General features: G+C 36.9%; 1 protein-coding gene across 1 annotated transcript in view; it reads right to left on the bottom strand.

Moving 5' to 3' along the window:
* The window catches only part of LOC113068813 (protein eyes shut homolog), a gene marked incomplete at both ends in the record, with an annotated part of 95,294 nt that extends 74,963 nt beyond the window's left edge, over positions 1 to 20,331 (bottom strand). The window contains 8 exon segments of the mRNA XM_026241671.1: positions 3,739 to 3,964; positions 4,812 to 4,936; positions 6,999 to 7,123; positions 10,500 to 10,699; positions 14,678 to 14,756; positions 15,619 to 15,790; positions 20,138 to 20,175; positions 20,177 to 20,331. Coding sequence (XP_026097456.1) covers positions 3,739 to 3,964; positions 4,812 to 4,936; positions 6,999 to 7,123; positions 10,500 to 10,699; positions 14,678 to 14,756; positions 15,619 to 15,790; positions 20,138 to 20,175; positions 20,177 to 20,331 — 1,120 coding nt within the window.
* Positions 20,332 to 21,515: the final 1,184 nt, after the last annotated feature.

The raw sequence follows: 21,515 nt of genomic DNA, 5'->3' as shown, positions 1-21,515 counted from the left end.
CCCCTCCCTTAAGGAGCGGCTTCCAGACGCTCCTCAAGGGAACATCAAACACGAGACATGACTGACATGACGGACTGGGACACCGACACAAACCAACAAGACATGACAAATAATAACAAAGGCAGACATGAATACACGACGGCAGGGTTAGGGTGACAAATCAAAAAAAACAAACAGGGAAGGGGAGGAGGCGGGACCACAAAGTTAATGGGGGACAGACCAGGGTGGGTGGGTGGGGCAGGAGTCTTAGAAGGACAGGACGAAGGCTGACGACGGGGGGTACGGGCAGGTCTGGGTGGTGAGGGGCGGGGAGGGGTCTCGGGACAACTGACAGGGGACATGATAGGAGCAGACAAGGGACGCGGGGCAACACTTACGGGACGCGGGGCAAGACTTACGGGACACGGGGGGACAACATCTACTGGACATGGGACGACAACATCTACTGGACACGGGGGACAACAGGACACGGGGCCACATCAACAGGACACGGGGCCACATCAACAGGACACGGGGCCACATCAACAGGACACGGGGCCACATCAACAGGACACGGGGAGACAACGGCTGGACACTTAGGACTTCTGGGGACAGGGTCAGGGGACAAAACAGGACTGACGGGGACTTCTAAAATTTGGACAAGACGGGACAAATAATCAGAAAAAGCTTTAGCAGCTAGGATAATAGGCAGCTCCTTATGGGATGAGACCGACTGTACAAGAGTCTTTGCTGCAGAGTCGGCTGCGGCTCTCTCCTCCGCTCTCACGACTGCAGCTCTCTTCTTTGCCGGCTCGGGCACGCTCACTGTTGCTGGCTCGGGCACGCCCACCGCTGCTGGCTCGGGCACGCCCACCGCTGCTGGCTCGGGCACGCCAGCTCTCTCCGCTGCTGGCACGGGCACGCCAGCGCTCACCGCTGCTGGCACGGGCACGCCAGCGCTCACCGCTGCTGGCACGGGCACGCCAGCGCTCACCGCTGCTGGCACGGGCACGCCAGCGCTCACCGCTGCTGGCACGGGCACGCCAGCGCTCACCGCTGCTGGCTCAGGCACGCTCACCGCTGCTGACTCGGGAGGAGACAGGGTCACAGGACCGGCAGGCCCCTTCTTCTTCCTCTTCCTCCTCGGGCGCGGTGCAGAGGCTACAGCTGGGTCAGAGGCGGGTTGGGGGAGTTTGGTCTCGGACAGGGCAGACTCGGACGCCGAAGACTCTGAAGCCGACTCCCATGAAAACCGTCTCCCTCGTTTCATGGGGAGACTGCTGGCTGAGGAGGGCACCTCAGGACTCTGGGAGGGGCTTGCCTGACCCCCCAGGGTTGCCACGGCCAGGACACGACCCTCCGGGATCGCCGGCAGCTGGGTAGGTGGGGACCTCTGGGGCTCCTCCTCTCGCCCGCTCACTCCGGAACGACCTCCCCTGGTCCCCCGGAACACCACAAGGCGAGAGCCCTCAAAACAATCTCGCTGGCTGGCTGACGCCATCCAGCATTGCCTCCTGTCTGCTGAGTTCCTTGGTGGTCGGTTCATTCTGTCAGGGTTTGCAAGGGAGGAACTCAGGTGCAGACAGGATTCAACACAAAGGGTTTATTAAATACAAAAAGGGAAAACAAAAACCCACGAGGGGGAAAACACTGACTAGGGAAAGGACTAAATAACCAAACAAGACGGGGCTGACCAGATAAAGACACTAAACACTAACTATAAACAAACACTCACGGAAATACAAAACACTTCTTCAGGAACAGGTACAATCACAAGTGATGAACAAATCTCAATGAACCGACGCAAGACAGAGCACACTAGGAAAGCTAAATAGGGGGAACAATCAAGACACGACAGGTGGCACAGATGGGACAATCAAGACACGACTAGGTTAACAAGGGGGGCGGGGCAAGGGAACGAGACAACACAAGCACATGGCCCAAAGACAAGGCCATGCGCTTGTACACAAAACACGGGTCTGTCATGATCCTGCCTCAAGACTAGGAAAAATCAAGGACACGAGGGCAGAATCATGACACCCCTAGCCTGTATATGGTCCCCAAGTTTCTAGAAATTTGAATCGGTGTAAATCAAGATTTTTCTATCTTTCTCTGCCTTTGAGAAAATGGAAGCTCAATCAGGCTGATCTTGAATCTCCTCGTTGTGACGTTGCAACGAGAATTGTTACCTCCCCTTTCTCTGCTTTGCCCGCCCAAATATTGACATATAATTCAGCACAGGCGTTACAAACAGACTTTTATGATATGGATTCGACAGCACCGGCACAAACGTGAGTAACAGTGTTCATTAATGCCTGATCTGTGATCAGTGATTTCTGATGTGTAGCTAATCATTCAAGTTTACACAGACTTTCTTTCTAAATCGTTTAATACTGTTTATGCATCAGTGAATCAAGCCAGTGACTAAACGATCAACTTCTCGTTGTTTCTCTTAGTAGCATTAAACAAATCTGTTATTTAAATTGTGATTTAACTACAGAGAGAGATCAAAGAACACTCGCTTTTTTCCGGAGCTGTTACACATCGCGAGTATATCTGCACACTTGCCCAAACTGCCGTTACAATGAATGACGCTGTTATGCTGCACAACGGAGCTCTGACTGTATTCATGTGTTTGCTGTTAGCTGTGGTGAAAGCATTTTGTGAGAGAAAACGTGTTGCAATAATGACGAGATCACTGCATTCACGCGATAAACAGACTCTGTCTACTCAGTGCTCATCACTGCAGCCTTTCATGTGATGGGAAAAGATCGAACATTTTTTTATATAATCCACACTTCCATGATTCGTTAATCTCGACAGATGTAATAGTAAAAAAAAAAAAAAAAAATATATATATATATATATATATATATAAAACGTTATATTTGAGAGGGGTTTCCACATGCCCTTTAAACAGAGCATTCAAGCCAGAGGGCTAATATCAGGATGTAAAAATGCTTTTTATTTCTAAATTTTAAATGTAAAAATCATACTAACAATATAAGTACACCTAAGAGAACATTAAAAAGCTTTTAAAGATAAGGAAATGATCCATGTCATGGGACCTTTAATATATAATATATAATATATTATATTATATATAAAACTGATATTGAGAAATAAAATAAAAGATACAAACACCTAAAACCAGAATTTCATCAAAGCATTGACTTAAAAATAAATATACTGTAGTTTCCAGTAGGTTCAAGATTTGACTTTTATTTGATCTTGTGGGCTCCCTTTTTAGATATTGTTAAATATTCTGAAAAAAAAAATAATAATAAATAAATAAATAAATAAATAAATAAATATAATATAATATAATATAATATATATATATATACATACAGTATATATATTTTAAGCAGTGTCGATAATCTCCTAGGTTTACGAAGACAAGCAGATAATAAAGCTGATCAATGAAAACAAAGCACAAGCTTATTGATTGTTTTCAATTGTTCATGACATCTTTAATTTACCCAGTCCTTTTGCCAGTAATATTAAAAGCCAGCACAGTGGAAATCAAATTATAAATTATGTTTAAATGCAAAAACCTTTTACTTCTTAACTCTGTATATGAACGCAGAGAGTTTGGATGCTCTTCATGAGAAATTGACTGTGACTTTAGAGAGATTTCAGATTCAAAACCAAAAACTATTCATGTAAGAATTTTATGTGGATTTTATGAGACTGCTAAAAATATTCAGAAGTATTACAAAACTAGAAAATATTGCATATGCGGTTTTTAGTACCAACCTGTCGGCAGCTCAGTGTTTTGGAAGCTCTCCACAGGTGCTAAAGTGGGTTGTAACTCTGGGATGGGGTTCATGGTTCTCCACGATACAACAGAGATTGGAGGAACAGTGGATGTGTTGGTATTCACAGGGACACAGCTGACATTGTTGATGCCATCCTTACAGGAAAACCCATCAGGGCATGACTGGATCAAGCAGTCATCATAATTATATTCACAGTTTTTCCCCTGAAACACACAATAAAGACATTTCTCACAACAAAAATCTTTTTCTCTAAGTGTTTTTGAAATGCCTGCTGGGATATGGTTTGATGCCACACTCAACCGTATTGTCAGTACAATAACAAGGCAGTCAGGCTTTCTGGAATAATTGCACTAGTATGTGGCATTTATGGTGAGGAAGTACAAAGTTTGATGCAATATGCTGAAATAAGTGCAGTGTTCACAACTAAAGGCTGAGGACATTAGAATTCAAGCATAGTGCAGAACTAACATTTGGCCGAATATGAGTGTAAATTACAGTAAGCCCAGCAGGAGCAACTATGCTTTTAGCTGTACGGGTACCTATATATGTACGAGTGGAAATTGCTTTGAGACTTAATGAGCGATGATATGTTTTCATATGTAAAATAACCTGTAGTATGTATAACAACTAGTGTGTAAATAAAGTATATATATAGTACTTTATGTATATAATATCTTATTGCTCATCTTTTTGTTTAACGGTACTTCGGCAGGCTGTTTCAACAAGCAATGCCGCAGAAACTACAATACAAAATAGGTAAACAGTGTGCAAATTCTACCATTGATAAGTGACATCTGTGCTTCCCCGTACTTGAAAAGCACCACTGGCACATTGAATACTAATAAACCCTGCTGCCTACAGTCCTGAGGATGTCAAGGATATTTAAAGGCCATTGCAATATTGGAATGGAAACAAACGGATGGCGAAGGCCTGACAGGAGAAAGACAGAGAAAGAAACAGGATTGCGTCTCTCTCAAAATCACCTCAGGGGAAGATGAAGAGCTCACGGAGGAGGAGGGGGTGTGTTGAGGGGGACTCAGTGAGACTTACCACAAATCCAGGCCGACAGAAGCAGGTGTAGCCATGGCCAGGTTCATTCTGGATGCACATTCCCTGGTTGCATGGTTGCAGCAAGCACTCATTAATGTCATCTTCACAGTGAAGGCCTGTCCAACCTGCCAGGAACAAAAACCCAGAGTGCCACAGTGAGCCCACCCCATAATCAACAACATCCCACCTCTCCATGCCCTCCCCTGTCTCAAAAGTTTTCTACATTTCCACAATGGAAAGCATCCACTCTCACACACATACAGGCTGAAAATATTTTAATATTGTATGAGGCTTGTGTCTGTTTCAGTAGCCTGCAAGAGTAAATTACTCCCCGGAGGAACCTAAGTGATTTTTGCATTGTGGAATCAAGATGCATGAAGCCGAGACTTTTCATAAACATGGATCTCTCTTGTTCTTCAGACAGGCTAAGAAGAAGGTAAACAGGTAAAAAAACCAAACAAAACATTGACAGAAAGTATTAAGAAACATGTACTGCATTTCGTAAAAAGGGTTCCCACACTGAACCTCCAAGACACTTTCATGACTGTCCCCGTCATTCATCATAACTGGATAGGGATCAGTGTTAAAAAAAAAAAAAACTTATAAAATCATTTTATTTTTATTTTTATTAATTTGTCTGCAATAACAAAGATCAGATGAAAATGTGCATCATAGCAATTAAACTATTTTAATTAGACCATAGTGCTAATAAAACTATGAGGATAAATTTTAAATAAAATTAGGAATATATGTATCATGAAAAAGTCTGGTTCAAAAAACTTTTGTAAATTTAAATATATTTTGTAATTTATTCCTGTGATGGCAAAACTGAATTTTTAACATAATTTACTCCAGTCTTAAGTGTCACATGAATAAATCAATCTAATATGCTGATTTGCTGCTCAAGAAACATGTATTCTGATGTTTTTATGCAATCAATCAAAATAACATGAATGTACAAGTTAAACGCTAGTCAGAATAAATAGCGAATAACTAAAACTGATGTTTTTACATTAACACTCTTAATTATTACTTCAAATAAATTGTTTTCAATTGATTTCCCAAACCCTTTCCATCTGCCACTGGTCGGGACAAACAGATAGTTCCGTCCTCAAACTGAGTCAGTGTTGCTGTGTCAGGTTGGTCGGCATACACAAACAAACAGAGCATTGTTTTGATAGCTTGCAATGTTTGCATTGTCTCTGCATATTAAACTAGGAAGAAAGTATTTCAATTTGGAGAAAATGCAAATCATCAAGATGTTACTTATTGTCATTTACCCTTACGAAAGGAAAATATATTTACCAATATATTTCTTAAAATATATTATGATATATTGTAATATATTATTTAACCTTTTTATTTTCTAATATTTTATATATTTGAATACATTTAATAATATATTGATGATACATATATTATATAATATATTGCAAAATATACAAATGATTGCCGCTTTCAATATATTGCAATATATTGGAAAAAATAAATATATATAAGAATATATGCCTAATATATTACATGATATTTTCCAATATACTGCGATATATTTTTGTTTCATAAGGGTACTGTGTTTTACGTTTGCAGTTGGTTCAAGCTCCAGTGGCTCAGCTTCTTTAAGGAAAGCGCAAATATGAGTATCAAACCAGCCTTGATTTCACTACATTGGCTGCTGGCCAAATATATTTTGATTTTAAAATTCTACTGTTTGTTTTTAAATCTCTTCAAAATCAGGCAACAGTACTACTGCATCTGATCTGTTACACCCTTACACTCTGCCAGTTCTGAACTGCTGAAGTTTGCTCTCAAGACTTACTTAGTTATTTTCTTTGCCGTTTAATATTTCTTGATTTGTTGTTTTATGATTTTACTTTCATGAAGATCACCCATTTTACAGCTTGTGTTTTATTGTTTGTAATAATCTTGCATTCTGTGTTTTTTACATTTTCTTCTGTATATTTTCTTGTTGGACAGCACATTGTTCAGCTTGGTTGATTTTTAGATTGTGCTATATAAATAAACATTGTATTGTATTGCATTAACCCCTGTCTATGGCAAAAATGCCATATTGAGTGAAAGCCTGTTACAGTACATACAGTATGATGCCAATAAGAGGTAAACCATATTCGAATGGCATATACATTGCAATATATTGTATATTTTCTATAATATAGAAGATAGCCTCACCTGGTCGACAGTGACATTGGTAGCCATTGATGAGGTCTTGGCAGATGGCCCCATGAAAGCAGGGCTCAGAGCAGCATTCATTCATCTCTACCTCACAGAAATCTCCAACAAAACCTGGCAGGCAGCTGAATAAAAACATTCCTCTTTTAAACATGGCACAGAGAATCAGATGTTTTTATTCTCTAAAAAGCATGTCTCTTTAAAAGGTTGAACAGAAGGCTACGACTTTCTGAGCCACGGCCTTGAGCCCATCAAAAAAGCAAATATTCAAAAGGAAAAACTATAATTAATGACAGACATATGGTCAGCTAAGCTCATGAAAGCCCTGCCACACAGATGGTGAGCAAACTGAAAAATCTCTTATTAACAGAGTTTGTTGGCATGTAGCAACAATTCTAAATATCTCCTGGAATTTTTTAAGATTGGTTCAATTATCTGTACTTTTAAAAGTCAAGTTCTGGAAAATGACGCTCAGTTAACATATGGTGATTGTATGTGTATTCAGTGCATTCTGTAGTCATGATGATTACACTACGCAGACTGATGATTACAAACAGATATTTTGGTATGCTACAGAGCTCTGAGCGGTTCACTAGCAGTTCAAACACTAAAATACATATTTTAAAGGTTAGAAATGACAAATTTAGCTTTTTACAGTGCTTAAAAAGATTTAAAAACGCTTCTACATAAATTATAAATCAACTAACATGGAAAGGCATAATTCAAAACAAACAGGCAAATGTTTGCTCTGTCTCCACACCGGTAAAAAGAGATTTCAGCTAACAAACAAAGAATCAAATCTGTAAGAATATCCATAGATAGTAGGTCAAGATGAACGACACTGACAGATACTCTTTCCAAAGTGTCCAGAGATTTCTTAAAATAGATATTGCATGGACTAGTCAGGGGGTTCGCCTAAATAAATAAATAACCTGAGTTTGTGAACACAGATCTCACCAGAAACCATGCAAATTTATACAGCCCCCAAAAAATATTTCAATATATATAAAAAATATTTTGGTCTTCTGTATTATCGGTTCTATTCATCACACACACACACACACACACACATGCACACACTCTCCAAGACACTTGAAGAAACCTTCCTACAAAGCTACCTAAAAACTATGTGCACGTGTACCCAGGAAAAAAGGTCTACTAGGCCTACTGTAGCTTTGCAGGTAGGTTTCTTTAGGTGTCTTGGAGATGTTGTCGCGGTTCTTCTGGTTTAATTCTGTCTCCGTTTTTTTCTGTTTCTTCAAGTAATTACAGATGGACTGGATGATGGAGAGAACAGATCTCTGTTCTCTAATCACTCCTTCTGCATACAAAAATCTTACTGGATTATTACAATTAATGGCAAAAGGAATGTTTGGAAATGTAAACTGATATTTTCTACTGACACACTAAAGCAAAAGATAGAAATAACAGGCTTAAAACTTTATATTCAGATTTACATATATATAAGATGCATAAGATTCACATCATTATACTGTTGGGAGCATAAGATAGCAAAGCAATGTTTTTCACATTAAATGTTTATATTCAATATTCCAGGCAATTTGTAGGTTCCAGACAATTTTTTTTCTATACATTTTCCTTTGTAAAATGGATATGAGAAAATATGTATATATTATGTTAGATTTTTCATTTTGTATGCTTACTAGTGCCTGCATTTAATAGGCATTTAAATTAAATCAGAGTTTGACAGTTGCAGGAAACTTCCAACTAAACCAATCTTTGCCAAAAGATTTGTACCAAGATTCTCAACTATGGTATGAAAGATATCAGAGAATGACTTGATATACTATTTTACACAGTGTGTAATGGGCTTTCCCATTGTAATTAATCTATCTATTCATTGTCTCTAATTTCCATATTAATGTGTTCTTTGAGCAGCATGTAATAACAAATAATTTTATATCTGATATTTCATAGAAAATTTGTATTTAATTACTTCTCCATAAAATGCCTGATAAGCATGCAGTATATCCTGGGCTATATACATATTTAATATATATGCAATCAGTTTATGCCTAATGAGAGGCATTTTTTCTTTCTTTCTTTTTTTGGTAGCTTTAATATGGCTTTCATATCAGCCTTCAATCTGTTCTGAATCTTTAACATTATACAAAATGATGTAGGCTGATTTAAAATTGAGCTCCAATGTTTGGTCTCTAAAATGTGTGCTTTTGTCCATTACCAAATGAGACAGGCTTTAATACAATCGGTCTGCGAGTCATTAGTCTGCAAGTGATTTCAAATGAGAGTAAACACAAAGTGAGACGGGGGCGTTTGTTTTCCATTTGAGAAAATCAATCCAATGAGGCCTCATTTGGACAGACAATGCTTTCTCATTCCACAGCTGTCTTTCTGTCCGTGCATCTGTCCACCTGACACAATGAGAATTGCAAATAGCATTATCGCCTGGGCTAATCAGAGACTCAAGACGGGGGCCATATTCACATTAGAATATTGTCTTAGGAGGAAGAGATAATGAGATATATTATGTTGGATGGGCCCTTTTATGCAGAATGTGCCACCACAAACAATTTTTAGCCTTTTAGTTCAGCGATAATGTTGTAGCAGCTGCTGCATAATCATCCACTCTGGCAGACCTTTAGAAAGAACCAAGAGAAACTGTGGAAATGTCTTATTGGGATTGTATAGCAAGTTCTAACTAACTACACATTATATATTTTAAAATAAAGTACATGTAAGTATGTTGAGCCTGCTCTTACTTGTTAATGGTTTATTGTTTGTGAACAAATAAACAGATAAATATTTGTGATTCTGTTTTTTTTATAGTTTCACTTAAGAAGTTTTCTGCAGGTCTGACCAAGGTAAATGTAAGACTTTTTAAAAAGCATTTAAAGACCAAGTAAAGAAAACTTTAGGAATAAATTAACATGTTAATGTTATCTTAAAGAACATGTCTAAAAATGTGAATACTGTACATATGCTCACTACCACTGGATTACGGAAAGAAACAACTTTACTTTGATCACACAACTCGTAAGAACTTAATTCAAACTTAATTTTTCATTTCCCCATTTTATGCCCCCAAAACAAAAATACTGAGCTAGTCATTATTATTATTATTATTATTATTATTATTATTATTATTATTATTATTATTATTATTATTATTATTATTATCATCATTATTATTATTATTTATTTATTTATTTATTTTTATTTTTTTGCAGTGCATGCAATATTTAATGCCATTACTTAATTAATTTAATACTTTCTACTCTGGTTTAAGACATTAAAGGCCTTGTTTGTGAAATCTGTGTTTCCAAAAAGCATTGTAAGTAGAAGTAAACTGAAGTAGCCACTGCCATCAATAGTCTCTACAATCAAGTTGTTTTTTCAGTGTAGCCCTGGATAGGAAATGCTGTTCACAAGGCCCAAGACATTAGGATGGCAACTGGAACAACATTGTTAAACATCATACACATAAAAACCTAAAGTTCCATCTGGAGTCTTGTTTTTTACCTGCATGTGAAATTGGCCCCTGGTCCATCCACACATGTCCCTCCATTGAAACATAGGGAGAAATTATGAGACGTCTGCAGACACACATTCTGGTCAATCTCACAGTTCTTCCCAGTGAAACCTTCTGCACATATGCAGGCGTATTTGTCCAGAAGATCCACACAGGAGCCTCCATTAAGACAAGGATGAGTTTCACACTCCTAAATGTAAAAGGTAGAAATAAGGGACTTCTGAAAGAAATCAATGTTCCTGTGGCTCAGTGGTAGAGCATTGCGTTAGCAGCACAAAAAAGCAGTGGGTTCAATTCCCAGGGCACACACAAACTGGTCAAAAAAAAAATAATTATAGCCTGAATACTACTGTAAGTAGCTTTGGATAAAAGCGTCTGCTAAATGCATAAATGCAAATGTAGGGAAATTTGCAGTTAACCAAGTCAGATTTAGTATCAGAATTAACCAATACCCCATGCATACTAATGATTTCTTTACACACAACCAATAATAAGAGTAAATTTCAAGGACTGGTAGGCAAATGTTTACTATAAATTTTTACTGAATCACTTGTTTATTGCTTGATCGTACCATTTTCCTAGGGCACTAATACAGATTTTACTGCAGGCACACAGCTAAATTTAATTACATTTCTGTGATTTAAAGATTTTCATATAAAAAGGATATATGGTACATTAGTGGTGTTGATACTGCAAGTGAGGATACAAACAGATCTCGTCCTATAGTCATTACGGGAGCAAACAGCAGCTAATGATTTATTCTAAACAAGCCTCTGAAGTCCTCCAAGCAGCCAAGTGTTTCGTCTCAGGGGTACATTTAAGGCCATGCTAGGTATTAAATCAATTAGGGATAGAAGCATTTTAATCAGACATTAGTGTTTAGATGATCCTGTGGTTGTTATTCAGAAAAATAATTCCCACCATCTAAACCTTGCAGGAATATATACAGTATGTACAATATCCAAGATTTACTAAACTGAAGTATTTACATTTCTGATGTGGGAATTATGAGCAGCATAATATGGACAATGTAATAACTTTACACATGAAATACATATACAATCTATTCTCAAAAAGCAAACAAACTTACCATAGCATTGATAGAATTTCGTAATACAATATAATGATTACTGTGCATTAAATTACAGTCTTTTGCCTTTCAGTCCTTGATTTTTCTCTCTTCTCAGGAGATTCTAGTGCTCCATTTCCCTTTTTAAGCATCATAAAAGTCTAACTTAACCCGACAATATGTCTGACCTTTCCATCCTATCATTGTTGTCATTGGAAATTTAGAATATGAAACTACAGTAGGCCATATATTATATTTCAGGAGATCAGGTAGAATGAAGCTTACTGACTTTCTCAGTCTCTTATGAAGTGCTGTCATTTATAACCAATTCACCTTCATTGCTGTAACTACAGGGAGAAATTAGGTGATCTTCAATTCGTAGAGTTTAATAATTTCTGAATGTTTGACAGTAAACTCATATGACAAAGTGAGTCAATGAGAAAGTTTTACAATGGTATATTTAAATTCCTTCTTTAAAATATTGCACTGACAATGAAAAGCACTCATCTACACCTGGATATCGGAATAATATGCTTTGTCATACTACTACAAGATAACTCAAAATTGAGTTCTTGAAATCTGGCTATTCCTGCTATGATTTAGTGCACCTATGCTCTAATTCAAAGAAAACAGTGTGAAAACTGAAATCAAGCAATTCAACCTTTGTTACTATGTTTTGCTTTTATGAGGCAGAGTCCAGCACAAGCAGTAAAGATATAGAATCTTTATTTATCACCATGCAGGTTCAGTTGAACTTGATTCTGCGACTTTTAGATGTCCCTTGACCAACCCCCCTGATGCAACCTGTGAATAAGTGTCTTTTTTAATTTATGAGCAGAACTTTGAATGATTTAGGTTTGTGAAATGATTGAACACACACAGACACTTACTGTACTTGTTGAGTTGGGGTTAAATTTCTACTTTCACAACAAAATGCCTACAATACCTCACTGCGATACAGCACTTCTGTAATTCACTTAGTTCTGTGTCGAATCTTTAAGTAGAATGTCTTTATTCTAATTTATTAAAGGGATAGTTCATCCAAAAGTGGAAACAATCATCATTTACTTACTTTCAAATTGTTTCATACCTGTGTAAATTTCTTTCTTCTGGTGAATACCAATGATATATTGAAAAATGTGTGTACCCAAACAGTTGATTATGATCCCGTTTTAGTGCCATGTAAATAAAAATAAATAAATAAAAAAATCAAATATTATGAGATTAAAGTCATAATATTTTGTGAAAAAAGTAAAATTTATAAAAATTATGTTTTTGAGAGTATAGCCTATACTGCGCATGCAAATGGTCCAGATCGGGAGCACATGGAGAAAATCCAGTGGCCTGGCAACTGATTTGATATATGTGGAATAATTAGCAGAAATCATGTGTCATATACTTGCAGGCAAAGTATGCTTGGAAATAATATTTTATATATTTAAATGCATTCATTATTCGTAATGCACCAGCCACCCAATAATAGCACTAAGCTTTGCGCTTTTGATACTTTTATTATAACACAAAGTCTCAGTTTACAAATTCTGTCAGTTCTATAGAAAAATACAAACAATATGTCTTACAATAATGTGTTTTAACACTCTTTAATATTATCACTTTAATCTCATAATTGCTACGACTTAATTCTATTAAATTTTGACTAATTGACTTCATAATTTTGGATTTATTTCTCAAAATATTTAGATTTTATTCTCATATTGTTACAACTTTATTTGTGTAATTTATTTACATTTTTATTTCTCAAATTATTACGACTTTAACCTCTTTTAGTTACATGGCACTAAAACGCCGTTGTAGTTGATGGACCCCATTGACTTCCATTGCCACTTGAGTGTGAATAAATTATAATGGAATTTTCACTTTTGGGTGAACTATCCCTTTAAATGTATTTACCATCATTGTGTTAAAAGCCAATTTTGTATAGACCTTTGATATGTTCTGCAGTGTGGCTCAACAGACACTGTAATTTATTCCACTTCTGTCATACAGAGAAATTACAATAAACCAGCTTGATTTGACGAGGACCTCCAGCTGGGTTTATGCCTGCACACACCACCAATGGCAGCACAACCAATCCACTTCAATCCACTCCATTTGACATTTGATCACCGTTACTGAAATTTTAACACAAGTCAACCCCATTTTACGGAAAAAGGCACTGACAGACACTTTTGGCAGTGTTGGATGTCAAATAGTTGGAAATCCTTTCAATAGTGGGTCTAGTGATACTCAGCTCTTACCATTGGAAAGTATGTGTCCAAGCTCTTGTTCACAGACTCATGGTTTGTGCTTGTGTGATGCTGTTGTCTGTCCTAACAGCTTTACATTATAGTTCACTGTCTCCACAATGAAATATGGCGGTCATGTCTCAGAGTCTCATTGTCACTGTTAAACTTTGATTTCATTAGAGCCTGGAGACACTTTAGACAGACACGGCCTTCTCTATCTGACATAATGTGCATATTCATTCGGAAATGAATGTACAGTGTTTTCTGGTCTCAAAACAGTTTGTATTTCAGCGTACCTGCATTCTGTTTATTGGATTTCATATGCTAAATAACTTTCAGTTGAAGTTATTCAACTAGATTTACATTTCCTAAAGGAAATAACAGTGCTGGCACTGCATGGAGAGTGTAGTGTGTAAGCTTTTAGGTTTTGTCATTGTTATGACACTCATGTTTTTGTCAACTGTGTAGGAGAATCTACATACGAGACACTGACTTTGCTCTTTTTTTTGCTATCTTTTATTTAACTATAGCTGCCTTACGCTGCAATCAAAATTCACTATGGAATTTCATGCAAGAAGGCCAATGGGAATTAAATTGGCATCATCACGTTGGCTACATAATGGACCCTTTTCTCAGTTTAAGGGTTCTCAGAAATGTAATTCATCATAGATGAGTAAACATCTGTAGTGGTGAATGGAAACTACAACAAATATCTATATTTGTTTGGTGTTACCATTTGCTCCAATAGCAAAAAAACAAACAAACAAAAAACCTTCCCACGCTTCCCAAGCTCTGATAACTTACTGTACTAGATGCACTGAGAACCTGAGAAGCTCAAAAAGAACATGCTTACATTAATGTTGATCTCACATCTGTGACCAGTCCATCCAACCTCACACTGACAGCTGTATGCATCGGTTTCATCCAGGCAACTGCAATGACAAAAGAGATTGTTTATGTGCCCTGACGTGCAAATTCTGCATTCATTATTTATGATTTATGAGAGATGATTTTACATGTTGATAAAGCAACAACCTCAACCACAATTACCTGCACAGTGAGATCTGACAGAGGCTTTACAATACAGTATAAAAACACACCCGAACAGCAACACTAATAAAACAACAATCTTGTATAAATGATTTTCATAAGTGAGGGTCTTGTGAATAAAATATAGTCAGTTCATATTATAAATGTTAGAAAGTCGTGTCGTACGTGCCACTGCAATTCTCACACTCATGCTGTCTTGATAAAGTCACATTGATGGTTAATTAATGTGCAAGTGCAACATTTACTAGATTGTGATTAAATAGCTAATTTCCTGGTTTAACTGCTAATGTTGGGTTACAACATTATCTCTCTCTCTCTCTGGGAAGTAGAGTCCTTTTATATTCCTTATTATTACCATGACAACATGCAGTCTACAAAATTAAAAAATAACAAAGCTAAGATGTTTCCCAAGTACGGTTCCTGAGGGAAAAATCTGTCCTACCCAAACTGTTACTATTTAAGGCATTAGCACTCTGTTTAAAATCAAATTATTACTGTAACTTGGTTAGAAGCTCAAAATGCAAGAAACAGCTGGTAACGTCTAATTATGTTGTGTTTACTGAGTACCAGACTGCCAAACAGCTAATTGAGAGTGAGTTGGCAAGAAGGATTGCGAGTACATTACGTTCTTTAAAAGACTCACAGGTACCGTCTCTTTCAGAATGGATGTGATGGCCATTTACAAAGCTCTCAATCACAGAGCTTGAAAACACACATCGTTACAGCTCAGCAAGGTTAATGTACCTCCCATGAACACAGGGGTTGGACGAGCACTCATCAATGTTTCTCTCACAGTGATAGCCCATGAATCCTCTGGAGCACACACACTGGTAACCATCAAGACCATCGATGCACATCCCGTTGTTTCGGCATGGATTAGATTTGCACTCATCAATGTTCAGCTCACACCATTTACCTTTGGGGAGAACAAAATCAATGCCATATGAATACATTACATTGAGTATTTAGAAGTTCTTGGAAATCAAGGGGATGGATATATTATACGCCTGATATCAAGGTGAAAAAATGCATAAAGGTCCTCGCATTCAAGGACCTTGACATTGGTGGTATTGTGTTCCACTAGTCTAACTTTAGAAAACATAAAAAATGTGTATAAGCTTAAAAAAAAAGTGTTTAAACAAAATTAATTTTTGTATTTTAGAAAAATAAAAACATATTTGATTTGTTTCAAATGGTTCCAAACAATCTATGAGCTATTTTCCATGTTTTCGGAAGTCATAGTTTTGTGCAAAAAATACCAATTTAAAATTGTATTTAATTTTTATTGTGTCATTTTGATTTGTCTAAAATAGTACTACAAATGGAAGTGTTCAACGGGAGTGTTTTATCACTAATACTAGTCATTTCAGGCAATTTGCAGGATATTTCTGATTTGTGTATTTATTAATGTGTAGTTATACTTTTGTATATAAGTGGGTATGAGTGCATTATTCTCTGCCCTGGATTTATGACCAAGTTGAATGACGTAAAAATCCACTACAAAAAGGTTCAGTAACAAACACCCTAATAGGTCATAATTTACCTGGGGAAAAAAAGCTGTAAATTCAATAAGCTAAGAAGAGCCAGTAAAATCCAGAGGCAAGTAAGACTCCGTAGACACCCAGGGACAGGTTGACAAATGACAGAGATAAAAACGAGAGCCAAAGAGCTGCGATACTAAAGAGCAGACAGCCATTATTCTTCCTCTCTGTAACTACACAAACAAATGGAACCATTTCCAAAAGCCCAGAGACATCTAAATAAAGAGCAAAAGCGATCTTTTAACATTATGAGTCAAATGCTGATATTACAGGAATGTAAACTTAATTCACGCTTGACTACACAAATAATTCAGTCACTTCTGACTTCAGGTCATGCACTGATAATAAATTAAAACTTTATTTCAATTACTCACTGCTCAATACACAGCCAGCGAGAATCTGGTGTATCCCTCTAAAGAAGTTTTCAACCTTTCTAAATAAAAGGAACTGAAACCTAACAACGAGGCAGATCATTAACATCTAATTAAAGTGTTTTTTTCCATTTGCTCATTCATGGACCGCTGTTAATTCCCTTCATATTGACCTCCTGGTTAATCTGTAATGAAATTATTTCCCTGCGGATAGTCATCCGCAAACACAACAAAGTGTCAGCGTATCGACTGGGCATGAATTAACTGTAAAAATCTTATTAACCCCAAACACGGTTTTTGATATTCAATCACCACATGCTGTGTGTAGTCAGCCATCAATCTAGTACTTTGTATCTCGCTGCTCGACACTATCTGGACTGTAGATTGTAAAGAAGTGCACATCTGCCTCGCTTCATAGACAATACATTTACACTGTCAGCGCTCCTAATGAGATTATACAAAACCCTCTTAATCGGCATTTCCTTGTCTGATTTGACAAATAATGCGCCGTCCTATCAGACTTTGTAGAATATGAGAAGCCAAGCAGGAGAGAGATTATAAAGCTTTTGGGTTAATCCTAATGTTGGCTCTCTTAAGGGTGCTCACTGTACTCATCTGAGAGGAGAGAGAAAACCATATAATCTTCTCTTCCACTCCTCAATTACTCCTCTCTGCAGGAACTTCTTAAATCCACAGCGAGTTATCATGTTTTTTATCCAAGAGACCAAAAAAAAAAAAAAAAAAGAGAACTAGAGCAATGTAAAGAAAGCCAGAGAAGAAAAATATAAGAGAGAAATAAACACTACGCACAAGATAAAACAAGAGAAAAGGAGTTTGAAATCTCTAGTCAATGTTTCATGACTGCTTAATATCTCCCTTGATCTTTAAAATTTCTAAAATACTTGTTTTACCATTTAAAAAATACATCTTTCATTTAATGGGTCAAATAAAGAAATCATAAAATGTTCTCAACATTTAGAAATTAAACAAAACATTGAATAACTTTTTACATATTATATTTATACATGCAGTAAAATTATATTTTATAATTTAGTCATTAATAATAACATTAAAAACAAACAATAACATAATTAAATAACAATTTGAGGTGTTATTTAATTTCTTTATGTATTGAAAGATATTTTGACAGCTTTATTCAATGACAAATGTATTATAATATTCCAATCACTGTCCTCTATAAGCTGGTACTAATAGATCAAAGTAGGCTAGCTGAAAGGTCTCTGATCCCCAATTTATTTAAGTGTATTTGGTGGGCACATATTTAAAAGAAATGTCATAATGAATATTTTTCATAATTTGATTATTTATTTGATTAAAGTGGTACGAACGAACAGTTATCATGCAGGTTTCCTAGCTTTAGATGCTATATCAAATAATATAACAGACAAGACATTGTATCAACTTTCTCTGCCTTTTTTCATGCAAAGCCGCTGATCTCAATAAAGGAGATGCTTACTAGATCCAAGCAAAATCACAAATAAAGTAATAAAGAGGCACATTATATGGTGAGCATGAGCATCACACCATTTCAATTTAAAAGTCATTTTGCTGCGGATCAGCCACAGAGACACGTCGGATGGCAGGCTGCTGCATATTGCCATTTGTATCTTTGATTCCGCCTTCTCGAGAAGTTGTGATGCCGTTACATGTCTTATTAGGGCAAATATTTGCTCTGAGCCCCAGTTGGTTGAACCAATCCAGAATATATCCTCCAGCCTGAGATCTCAGGGGACGCGTCCGATTCCTCAGATGAGCTCGGAGCTGAGAGGAAAGTAATGACTGGTGCAAGGCAGAGTGGGGCCTGATAATAAAAGAGGTTTCTGTGGGAATTAGGGCCTGTGTGTCAGGCTGAGCTCTCCCAGGAGTTTCCATGCCTCTGAGATTTCTTTCTTTCCCCTCAGCAGGATGAGGATAAATTGATAATACAGTACAAAAGACAAATGAAATTAATCTTCAAGCCGGCCGATGGCGATTGCGATTACACTTATTTTTAAAACAACATTGATAAGTGGGCTAGCAGAGTAATGGCCTTGGTATTCGTACAATGTAGGTGTTTGTACATACACTGAGGTTCTAAAACACATGCGTTTCGATCCAATAGATACTGACATGTCTAAATGTATTGACAGGTCTAAAGTGTACTGTATGTACAATATGTACAAAGGTGCAAATGTTAAATATTTTCCGAAAGGTTGATTTGATTTATAAAAAATAACAATTTAAAGAGCAATGTAATACTTCATCAAGGCTGCATTCATTTGATTAAAAATATAGTAAAAATAGGAATAGTTTGAAATATTATTACAAATTGTTTTTTTATTTTATTTTATTTAAATGCACTTTAAAATATGATTTATTTCTGTAATGGTAAAGCTGAATTTTCAGCACGTTATTCCCATTTCAGTGTCACTTGATCCTTCAGAAATTATTCTAATATGCTTAATTGGTCCCTTAATGCATTCTTGCTAAATGTACAAGTGTTAATTACACCTAAAAGAAGCCGTTTTAAATTAAAATGAATGGGACTAACATCTAAATTAAATTTATTTAAAATCAAGAAAAAAAGGTAACTTTATCAATGCCAAAATTGTAAGTTTAAAATCACTGAATCAAAACTAAATACATTAGTTACACAAACAAATATACATTTTAAGGGAATCAGAGCGAGGAAAGAAACCTAGCTAACCATTAAAGGTAACAATTTCAGTTTACCACTTTTCACAGTAGAGAGTGCAACCTTTACATTTTTAATCCCATCTGGATTTCATTCATAAGTAAATCTGTTTTTTTTTTATCTTTATCCTTTTTGATCTTTAACCTTTTTAATCTTCCATAATTTACTACTAATAAACAACAGCCAGGATATATTTGTTTCTGTACTAAATTACTCAGCTGTCATGTTCAGTTCAGACCAGTTTTCAGAAGATTCGTAAAGATTCGTATGTTTTTAAGTGTTTACATTTTAGATGCTTTCAATATGTTGACATTGTACAATTCAGTGCTTATCCAAACATAACATTAATAAATGTCCACGGATGAGGATGAGATCACCCCAGGGAAAAAGAAAATAGCGAATGAAAAAAGGACTGGAGAGCTGAATAAAATGCAGAGGATGAGGGGGATGTGTTTAGTTAACTCAAGGTGAATCGGTGTGTGTGTGTAGATATTGGCGAGAGAGTGGGATCTAATTAAAGTGGTAAATGTGCTGAGCTATTTGTGTGTTCTTTCCACTGAGAATCTGTCAGGCGGGGAACGCAGCTCATGTAGACACGATAAGCCCTGTTTCTCTCATTGATTTTGTGTCTGGGGCTCTGGCCGAGGGGGACGTACCTGAGAAGCCACTATGGCAGACACATATGATCCCCCAGTTTGTTGATGCACATAGAGTCATGGAGGCAGGGGGAATCTTCACATTCGTTTATGTCCAGGTTGCAAAGCGTTCCAAAATATCCGGGGACACAGCTACACTGGAAACTTGAAATGCACAAAAATAACACTATTAGCCAAATCTTCCTTTTAAAATCCTATGCTGTGACACAGATGTCTGCCAAACAAAATGGTGCAATATCTGCATGGAGGTTTTTTAGGAAAACTGACAGACAGGAAAGGTCTGATTGACACCAAAAAGATCTAAAGTGTGTCTGGTAATCATGACTTTGGCTTCTGCTATAATCGGACAAAAATAACTGACTAGCTGACTGTGTTTCAGATATGCTGTCACCTGTCTAATCGGTGAGGACTTGGCCAGTTTAGTGGCTTTGTATCATATATTCACACTTTAATAGGGCATTTGGTTTCCTGCTGTTTTTACTGGCTTTTTTTGTTCACTTGAGTGCTCTGCTGGGCTTAGTACATTAAGCATATTAAAATGATTTTTCCTCAATCTTTAGAAATAAAAGTGTTTGATAACTTTAAGATCTCCATTTACTGAACCCTGCTGGCCCTTTTCTATCAACAATGGCTGGAATTTACTTCGGTAAATAATGATATATACATTATATATAAACAACACCATTTTTTTTAACGATTCATTTACATTTATATATTTAGTGGACACTTTTCTCCAAAGCGACTTACAATTGAGGAATACAAGTGATTCAACAAGTGCTCGTAATACAGTACAAAGTTTCAGACATTGTTCAGATTAGTACAAGTACTAGACAGTTGAATTAAGAAAAGAGAAAGCAAAGTTTTCAGATGTCAATCATTCAGCATTCCGGATAGGGCTGGAAGATCATTCACCACAGGAACGGTGAATGAAAATATTCTGGAAAGTGATTTTGTGCCTCTCTGAGATGGTATCACGAGGCATCACTCAACTGTAGATCTCAAGCTTCTGGAGGGGATGAAGATTCATAAGAGTGAGAGGAAGGAGAGTGCTGAGATTGTGACTGTTCTATATGTAAGCATCAATGTCTTGAACTTGATGCGAGCCGAAACCCGTAGCCAGTAATAAAGAGATCTGTGATGTGGGCCGTTTTGGGCTCGTTGTAGATCAGTCAAGCTGCTGCATTCTGAATCAAAATAATGATGCAAAATCATGTCACAAAATGTTTAGCCTTTTAAGTTCTTTCAAATATAGGACAGCATCACCTATATCAGATCTGACAGCACACTGCAACCCAAGTATAGAAAAACACTGTTAACGGCTGTTTACATGAAACACGTACTGGGTCTATATCAGGGATTCCCAAACTTTTCCCTAAAA

This window comes from Carassius auratus, unplaced genomic scaffold (assembly GCF_003368295.1).
Source record: "Carassius auratus strain Wakin unplaced genomic scaffold, ASM336829v1 scaf_tig00000131, whole genome shotgun sequence".
NCBI classification, from domain to species: Eukaryota; Metazoa; Chordata; class Actinopteri; order Cypriniformes; family Cyprinidae; genus Carassius; species Carassius auratus.
The sequence above is the reverse complement of the archived record's forward strand: the minus strand, read 5'-3'. Positions and strand labels throughout refer to the sequence as shown.